This window comes from Stylophora pistillata, chromosome 3, assembly GCF_964205215.1.
Source record: "Stylophora pistillata chromosome 3, jaStyPist1.2, whole genome shotgun sequence".
Classification (NCBI taxonomy): domain Eukaryota; kingdom Metazoa; phylum Cnidaria; class Anthozoa; order Scleractinia; family Pocilloporidae; genus Stylophora; species Stylophora pistillata.
The window spans coordinates 14,591,005-14,600,710 of NC_142521.1; the positions used below are offsets into that span (position 1 = coordinate 14,591,005).

At 38.1% G+C, this 9,706-nt stretch overlaps 1 protein-coding gene across 2 annotated transcripts; it reads right to left on the reverse strand.

Annotated features, from left to right (window-relative positions):
• Positions 1-2,071: 2,071 nt before the first annotated feature.
• LOC111330944 (uncharacterized) lies at positions 2,072-9,415 on the reverse strand. Of its 2 annotated transcripts, none has more exons than XM_022935949.2 (8): positions 9,081-9,415; positions 7,651-7,935; positions 7,219-7,271; positions 6,885-6,938; positions 6,552-6,635; positions 5,824-6,309; positions 3,351-3,476; positions 2,072-2,997 (listed from the first exon to the last, which is right to left on the reverse strand). In XM_022935949.2, exons 1-8 carry the CDS (start codon positions 9,109-9,111, stop codon positions 2,896-2,898), a joined length of 1,221 nt encoding a protein of 406 aa, XP_022791684.1. In that variant the 5' UTR covers positions 9,112-9,415; the 3' UTR covers positions 2,072-2,895. The 2 variants fall into 2 exon arrangements, with proteins under 2 accessions (XP_022791684.1, XP_022791683.1); XM_022935948.2 differs by having other exon boundaries at positions 7,651-7,938; positions 9,081-9,414.
• Positions 9,416-9,706: the final 291 nt, after the last annotated feature.

The window sequence follows — 9,706 nt, forward strand, 5'->3', positions numbered from 1 at the left end:
CAAGAATCCCTCAACTTTAAGGGAGGGGGGTACCCCTCCTTACTGTAGAATACGAATGACCTGGTTAAAAAGCTTACTAAGGTAAACCAATCTATTTGCGAAGAAATCGTTCGCCTTCAAGCCCTTTAAAATAGAGATAAAAGTAAATCGTTATGTGGGGTGTTAGAAACTTGTCCTTAAAAGCGATTAAAGGATTACGATTTTAATGGAGAACTCGAAGTCACAAAAAGGTACGAAAAAAAAAATCCCTACGTGATGCTGGTGCGAGCCCATGAAACTTAACATACTGAGTGGCTGTTTGGAATCAGGTGATACGAGGCGATTGCGTGACGCATAACGAAAGCGGAAGGATACCCTCTCTATAGATGAATCCTCGTTACCATGTTAAAGAACATGTTTATTCTTACGGAATATTCTTTATTTTGCTAGAATTTGAGAAGTCTGCAATTCAGTTTTCATTTGAAGTACCGTCTAAAGTAAATGGTTGATGCGAAATGTCAACGAAAAGCTGCTGCTCCTTTCTCTCAGACGCCTTTTTTTTTAACCAGCGCCTTAAAAGGCCGATAGTCCAATAAATGTCAGCAATAACTGGTTAACTTTTAAAAGCCACCACGACTTTTTAAGCTCGATGAGCAAACATGAAATCTGTTCGGTGTCCACTAACAGACTACTACCAACCAATTTTGTTTTTATTGTACGTTCTCAATCAGAACTAAAATAGTGGTGCTGCTTTTGAACCGAACGATTTGGAAAATCCTTAAGGATAGAGAGTGACTCATCTCAACAAATTATAAGAAATCCGACATGATTCTTAGTTACCTCTAATAATCCCTGTTTCTTCTGCTCAAAAGCCGGTTGCTTCTGGTAGAACTCTCTGTTTCTGACCTAAATCCCGTTGGTTTAAACAACTCATTTTATATCAACAATCCGGAACTTTTCCAAGGTCATTATTGCCCTTTTGTTTGGCAGCCTTTAAATTAACAAACCCATTTGTATTGTTTAAATATTCGTGTGGGCATCAACTTTGTAGGCCTGGCACACGCGAAATCTTTGAGGAGGTTCGTTTGTTTCTGATATCGTTACCGAAACGTTTTTCCTGCATGTTATTAACACAGTTTCCCGTCATCATCAAGCAATATCAAGCATGAATATTTTTGGTGAGACAATGTTTGAATTTTATTTCACGATATATTTTGAATTGCTGTTGAATTGTTGGTTGTTCTAGGTTTTGATGTATTAGCGAGTGCGCCCGTCGTGCACACACGTGATTAACCATGACTCCTTGCGGGTTCTAATATATTCCATGTGCTTGATATGAGATAGCGACCAAGTTTGGCTCATCCTCGGTGTAAAAACCTGTGAAGCTCACGAGTGACGTAAAACAAAGACAACAAAACATTATAAACAATAGCGTACAGCAAAACAATACCTCATGAAACAAAGAAAACCTGGTCAGGTGTTTACACCGAGGATGACCCCAAATTACTCTTAGATCGCAGCTAACTTACATGGTTCAAGAGAAAAACCAGACTTCTAACCACCTTGTTAAAAACAAGGTGGTTAGAAGAATCTATAGAGAGGGTATCCTTCCGCTTTCGTTATGCGTCACGCAATCGCCTCGTATCACCTGATTCCAAACAGCCACTCAGTATGTTAAGTTTCATGGGCTCGCACCAGCATCACGTAGGGATTTTTTTTTTCGTACCTTTTTGTGACTTCGAGTTCTCCATTAAAATCGTAATCCTTTAATCGCTTTTTAGGACAAGTTTCTAACACCCCACATAACGATTTACTTTTATCTCTATTTTAAAGGGCTTGAAGGCGAACGATTTCTTCGCAAATAGATTGGTTTACCTTAGTAAGCTTTTTAACCAGGTCATTCGTATTCTACAGTAAGGAGGGGTACCCCCCTCCCTTAAAGTTGAGGGATTCTTGTTTTTGCGGAGGCGTCCACGAAAGAGAAAGTTAAAGTAAGTCTGCTTCCTATACAATTCCAAATGCTTGCAATGTCTTTACGTGCAAGTTGCACGGGTGGACGTTATTGGAGATAAAAGTACTGGGTTCTACACAATTATAATAAAAACAGTTTAATACTTATATTGCTCAATTTCAATATGTTAAATGACCAAAGTTGCAGTACATAAAATGCTAAAACAGTTTATCTATCATAAACTTAAAATAAAAATTAATGGACAATTCAATTACTAACATATTAAAAACAAATAAGAAATTTATTATATATAAATATCACATAAGATAAAATCTGATGAAAAGCAAGTCTAAAAAGATAGGTCTTTAACATTTATTTAAAAGTATGAACTGTCTCTCATTAAGTAAATCCTGGGGTAAATTTTTCTATAATTTTGGAGCAGCCGCCAAATGTCAAGACATTTGGTAACTGCTAAAGTAAACCTTGAGAAGATCTGACATTATATGGATTGCTACCTATAATGCTAATCAGTTCACATGCATATTTTGGAGCAATCCTATAAATTACCTTAAATGTAAATAAAATGACTTTGAAATCTATTCTAAATTTAACCGGTTACCAATGCAAAAAGTTAAAAACTGTTGTAATATGAGAGTATCTTGGTATATTGTATAAAAGCCTAGCTGCTTAAAGTTTTTGTAATTTCATTAATGGAACCTTATCATCCCCGGTCAAGTTCATATCAGCTTTGGCTCTTTTGTTAACTCTTCGTTGACTTTGTGCGTTTGCTAGATCTTCGTTAACTTTGTGCCTTTTGCCTAATATTCGTTTACTTTGTGCCTTCGCTAGATCTTCGTTGACTATATGAGCCTTTTGCTAAATATTCGTTGACTTTGTACGTTTGCTAGATTTTCGTCCACTCGTCACCTAATATTATATGCGATTTCATTATCTCTTCCAGCCATTCAAGAATCCATAGGATTTATTGCTGAATAGGACGTAAGGTGGCACGAATTTTCTTCGTTTCCTCTTTTTCCGGAAAGGATCTTCTTCACAGTCTCTTTCACCTGTAACAGAAGGATCATTTACTCTATGGAAAATAATGTAGAGGCACTATGGAACCAGTTGACGAGACTGATACTGGAAAAGAAGGAGCGGGTGTTGAGCTAATTCGGTTTTTTCCCTACTATTTGTTACTCTATTACTAGATAGAATTGCCATTTCATTGACGTTTCTTAGGCCTCAGTCTTTCTCACTCGAAAACCAACAAACAGACAGACAAAGGGGAAAGTCTTTTGCCGGAATGTTTCACAGTTTCTCAATTACAAAGTGAGTCAGAGTAAATCGGATATAAAACGATCTGTTACAGGTAATTTCCTAGGGACATTAGAGAATTTATTTAACATCTTACGGGACCTACATTAGTAAAATACGTCCCGAACTTTTTATCCTCTCTCATAGTTTCTGTTACTGGACAGGTGTTCTGTTCAGCTGGCATGGCCTGCTTGGGTTTGGTGCCTGAGTGTCTACATTGTCGTCTCAAGTTCTATGCAGCAGAGTGAAACAATATTATGTTAGGAAAGAATAAGCTAATGTCTTACGTAGCCATACGTCAAGAACTGCTTTCTAACGAGCCGTGCGGGATCCGTGAATGTTTGGTAGGTGAGTCCAAACTTGAATTTAGAAAGTCTGTTTACGAGCCAGTGACACACCAGTGGCCGGTGCTTAACTCCGGTTTACATAGCACGAAGCGACTAGGAGAATTTCTACTCCCCCCCAGATGGGATGCTAGTCCATCGCAGGGTTACCCCCCAGCATTAAATTTGCCGGTACCCATTTAAACACCTGGGTGAAGAGAGGCACGGTGAAAGTAAAGTGTCTTGCCGAAGAATACAACACAATGTCTCCGGCCAGGGCTCGAACCCAGACCACTCGACCCGGAGTCGAGCGCACCAACCCTGAGGCCACAGCGCCTCCACTTCATTTAGAAAACAGTTTTTTTCTTTTCTCAAGACATGAGAAATTGAAATATTTAAACTTTATTGGTAATATGCGATCCTATCGTTGAAAAAACTTTTTTTTTTTGTTTCTTGTTTTTGAGTTATGAATTTGTTAGTCTGTTTCCGATTTGAGATTATTTTTGTACAATCTGCTCTTTGATCTTTTCAAAAACAAACATGAAGCTTTGGAATCAATACAATTAAATACCGTTAGATTCTGTTGTTTATAACCAACAAGAGATTATAGTTTCTTGTACCAAACAAATCAAACAGATCCTTTCGTCATGAAACAAAGTCGTCCAGAACTTATGGTCTTGGGTTCGAATCTTTTAAAAGCACTTAGGATTTCTTCCTTTTTTTTTTCTACTGAACGCTTCCAGATTTATCAAAAAAGATTCAAAAGCCCAGTTTTTCAATGAACAAGAAGCTCAAGGTAGCTTAGAATTATGCGCTGGAGGTTCCACCTTGTATAAAATAAGTACGCAATATGCACATAGTCGGAAATGCAGTTTGAAAACTGTGTCCAATACCCAATTAATCTCTGCTGTGTAGATCAAAAACTTTTGATCCAACATTAGGCAAACAGTATATTGCTATTGTGTTATGTCAACTGTTAAAATAAATGCATGATAATTATCAAGGACCAAGGACTTAAAAACATCTGACAGTGATGTAACATAGAGAAAATCTGCAATTACAAGAGGTGCAACCCAATTTGCAAACCACTATAGCTTTCGCTGTAAGTCAATTGTTAGTTTATGTCAAGTTTGAAACCAAATCAACCATAACAGGCAAAACTGTCAGCAACAGGAGTCTCTGTTTGGCTGATTGCGACAATGCAGAATACATATTGTTCCCAATGTTCAAAATTTGAACCACTTTAGCTGAAGAGGTTGTTGAATTTCTGAAGTTAAAAACAAGTGCTGATCGAAACTGACTTTGCCACAAATTGTGTGCCTGCATTTGTTATTCCAATACCTCAACATTACATTCACTGTAGGGTGCAGCAATAGTTTTAGTTAGATCAAGAATTCCTAGATGTGGATTTCTTTCGATGTCGGTGGAAAGCATTATATTGAAGTGATGGTGAAGCTTTTAAATACAGCAGGTTTTTAGTTGGCTCTAATTTGTGCTTTCTTATGATTTTTCTTGGGTTTTGTTTCCAACTGCTTAAAATAGCACTATGTTGTGCACAAGGTACGCAAATGTTTTAATGGCATCAATATCATAAACACCAGCGGGATCCTGGTTTGCCTCTACGTCATTTGCGAGTCGAATCAACTTAAGATTGCAATTTAGGCGATAAAAGTAGATCTGTGTAAGCTACAGGCGATTCATCCCCAACATTTCATATACGCGAACCAACCTTTTTAATACTAGCAAATATACCGCCTCTAAATAAAACAAAATGGCGATCGAGCACCAGAATTTCCCCTCGAAGCATCCTCGAAATTTCTTGACTACCAAATAAACGTAATGCATGTCAACGACTTGCCTGTATTTTGTAAACTATTCCCCATTTACCCTCGTTGTACGCGCAGTTGGCGTTATTAGTAATTCTTAGAAATGCTCATATTTGCTTATATTAATGAAGGTTCAGTTCTGCTCAGGGTAATCTCAGGTTAGGGTTAGGGTTGTTTCTCTAAGACTATATTGCTCTTTCCATGCATTTTCTCAACACCTTAGCACATTTTTTGCCGCCACAGAATATTTCAAGTAATTCCCCCCCCCCCCCCCGCTCCCTTTCCCCACCAAAATCGACAATCAACACAGTGCTTAATATATCCGTGTACAAATTTGCATACAAAAATGTGATACCAAAAATAAGAAGAAATGGAAGGCATTTTACCACTCATGCATTTAGTGCACATGAGTAATAACGAGTATCCTTACCCTTGAGAAATGACCTCTGCACAGACTTTCTACCCTATCGACCTTTCTCTGTCGGTTGTTTTGAAGTTTTTGGAGTTTGCCAAACTCCTCTTTCTCTTTGTCGTTCATTTTTTCTGATGCCGCTGCCAAATCTTCAACTCGATGCACCAGATCGTTGTGTTCCGCTCGGAGACCGTGATATGCAAAGTCGTAAAACTCTCCTTTCACCTCCTCATTGGTGCATTTGCAAGTATCAGCCGCGATGGAGAGAACAGAGTTATACAACTCTTGTAGACTTACACTGAGTCTTGTTAAAACAATCAGTTTGTCTCTTGTTTCTTGCTCTTCCAACACAGACGTAACTTTACTACAAAGCAGCCTGTTGAAGTGTTTCACCTTTGCCGCGTCGATTTCAACCCCTGTATTAGCCCGATTTGGTGCGAGATTATTTCTGGTATCTTCTAAATCAACCTCTCGGAGTGAATTATCGAAGTTCTCGGCAAAATTCTGCAAAAGTACACCAAAACTTCCTTTTTATCACGAGAAAAAGAAGAAAAGTGAGTGAAAAGTATTAAATAGTGGTATTAATGTCGGTAAAAATGAATTTGTTAGGTCGTGCAAGAACTTTTAAGAAGACGCATTGCTCGCCACAGATAACTATATTTTTTCCTTAGTACCTGGAGCGTATTAATTAAGTAATGAGTATTCGCGAAGAGCATAAAATTAGAGCATAAAATGCGGTAACCAACCTCTTGAGATGTGTCTTGACGTTCCTGCTTTAGTATGGACAGTTCTTTTCTCAATTCTTGAATTAATCCGTGTAATTCCCGGCTCTGTTTCATCAAACAGTACAAAGTAAAATGTTCATTTCTTTTTTGTTTCCATGAAACTCAAGTACCAGATAATTAAAGTATCCGTCGTTTGGTATTTCCTTTTCCTTCGGTTTCTTTTGCTTTTGTAGCTCCTGCTTTATCACTTCCAATTGGTGGCACTATTCATTTGTGTATACAAATGCTTTTCGTGTTAGTAATGACCATTTCTGCCATTAAGGAATAACTAATTTTTTTCATAGAATTCCTCACCTCTCTTCTTAATTGATCGTAATTTTTCTCTATTTTATTCATTCTGTTCTCCATCTGAAATAAGATAACAAATAAAACTTTGAATATTTCACCAGCCGATGACTCCTCTATGGGCTTACCTCTTGCAGAGTTCATCTTTTTTTAGAAGGAGCCATGGTTTCAGCTCTTACAATGGACAAAATCGAAGAAATCCCTTTTACGAATGGTTAAGCCCCTTTTGCTAAAAGTCCTTTGGACCTAAATTCGTAGTCATCCATTCATGCAAGAAAGATTCTTAGAGAGATGTAAGACCTTATCCTATAACACTTGTGCTGCTGGAAGTTTGATTATTTACCTGCTTTGAGTCGTTTGTTCCTGTTCCGTCATCCTCTTCTGATAACAAGAGACCTTGAAATAAAGTTGTATGGAGAGTATCTTACATTACCTACACTTTTATTTTATAAGATAAAAGACATAAGACAGTCACCCTTCGTAAAACTTAGAAAAGGGTGAAGCACTGCATTAAAAATAACTTTCAAAAATTTAACACGTTAGAGGGAATCTTCCCTAATCCCCTGCTAAAAGGTACCATAGGCTTAAGGTTACACAGAGAGCATGTCAATGTGTGCTAAGAGGTTTTGTTTAGCGTATTTCGTTCGTTTGTCTTCGTTCGACTTAGAAATGAGTCTAATATATTATTACGAATAAATTACTAATGTTTAGAACGTAAAACGAGATCATCCCTATTTACAAGTCAACTAGCGAGTACTGGAGTAGCATTACGTACCCTGAAGTATTTCAGCCACTTTCTTAAGCCCTATACTGGTTAGAGCATTAGCGAGCCTTTCAACAGTAGCGTCCTTTCCCTCCTGATTGATCCAGGCTACAATGACTGCGATGCAGCATTCCTTGGTGTCGCCCTTGTCATTCTTAGTCGTGCCAATAAAAGCTTCTTTGAAATTTAGCTGTCGCGCCAGGTTTTTCCACCTCTCCCCAACCTCATCAGGCAATTGATGTTCGTGCATAATGCGCTCGCTCATCAGTTTCCGGCTGCACTTAATGCTAGAACAATCTGCTAAAAGTACCATAGCTTAGAGTTACACAGAGTACATATTAATACGCGCTAACAGGTTTTGTTCAGCAAATTGGTTATGGTGAAAAAGTATGGAAGCGATAAAATTGTCCTTGTGTAACTAAAAATCGAATACAAAGATGTTTTTGATGATCGATGATCTGCTGCTAGTACGCCAGTAGTTTATTCAGGTATTATTGACCGAGCGTGAGGTAAAGTTGGTCGGGCACTTGCAAAGCTTTTGTTTGCGTCATCTTGGTAGACGAAGACCGAATCCTTTCAGACATCTGATTGGCTAGTTTGATCGAAATTGAGACAGATATAAAAGGAAATAAGTCCACTTTTCGCAAACTCTGACAAGTTAGTTGAGAGCAGAGCCCCTAATCACTTCTGCTGAACAAAAAGAAGTGAGGTATCTAGTTTACTCGTTAGTCAGATGAACCGTAAAGACGTTGGCGACGCTTTGTTTAGCATCCTCCTCCCTGAAAAAGTTGTTTTTGTCGCTGCAGAGCAGCCTCAGAATAGATAACACCACTCGTCTGCCAATTCTTAAGCAGATGATACTGTTGGTAATGCGTTTTTAAGCTACAATTGTCTTTGACGGACCAAATATGGAGGCGGGAGCAATTTGAGGATACGATATGCCGCGCGCGTTAAAGATTCACAACGTAGAAAACTGTCAATTTTGTTGTCAGTGGACTGCATGTTGATTAATTATATCGGCTAAGAGACCTTACATGATGAGCAGGAAGTTTTCTTTCCGAATATGTGCGGTATGCCGGTTAAGTAGCCTTTGAAGGGAATTTTCTCTTTGCCGTTTTTTTTTATGCGGAAGTCAAGGGCAAGGGAGCAAAGTAGACTGAGCAACAACAAGGTTTTTACACACGCACACGGAAGCATTGAAGAAATATGATAAAAACAAGATTGATTCGAAAGAAAAATAAATGAACTGAACATTAAATACCTCATACATATTTTTATCCCTACAGTGCACATAATTACAAAAAAAAAAAATAACCAAATTTTTCAATATCACTGCTAGTATGTAATTTCACGAAGAGAAATTATCAAACCGGAAATTACTGCGGCAATATTGGAACTTAGCTAAGATAGACCCTAACTAAATTCCGTTATGATGTACTTACCCATTTCTGAGGGTTTAATGATATTTTCCATGTGTCTTGTACCCTTTAAGATAGCGTGTCAAAGTAATCAGTTTCCTAGGAATCAAACAATATTGTCTCTCGGACAAAACAATTTTAATATCTTAGGCAAGAGCTCGTCTGAAAATTTTCATTTTAACTCAGGAGTTGCACATCTTTCGGACGGCCGTTTTGTTTACTTGTTTGGAAGGTAAATCGCCTCTTCAAGGAAAACTGGAGAATCGCAAGGTACACAATCTAGACCCAACTGGAGCTAACTAGAAACTATTTCCCCCTCGGATTTTGTCAAGCTAAGCCGGCCGTCATGTGACAGCGGGTCAGTGAACCGTTAATAATCAAGGGGTTTTCTAAATTATTTAGAAGTGTCAATGTCGTTAGACTTCTGTAAAAAACTCGTATATGTCATTTTAAAGGCTAGAACGGCGCGTGTTTGTCAAGTTAGCATATTTCTTTGACTTCTTTTGAAGATGGTTGAAATTAGAAGGAAATCAAAGCACACGCTGGGAGCAATCTCATAGTCAAGAAATCCCGTATACCTTCACCAGCTTTTGAGACCAAGTGAAATCTCACAACTGTATTTAGTTTTTACTCATAATCACCCAGCCCAA

Bases quoted from the DNA above. Each gene is read 5' to 3' on its own strand.
- LOC111330944 (XM_022935948.2), bottom strand. From the start codon at position 9,111: ATGGAAAATATCATTAAACCCTCAGAAATGG. The intron at 7,272-7,650 runs GTACGTAATGCT...CTTTATTTCAAG, and splicing joins AGTGGCTGAAATACTTCAGG to GTCTCTTGTTATCAGAAGAG. The intron at 2,998-3,350 runs GTAGGTCCCGTA...CTTCTGTTACAG, and splicing joins TCGGGACGTATTTTACTAAT to GTGAAAGAGACTGTGAAGAA.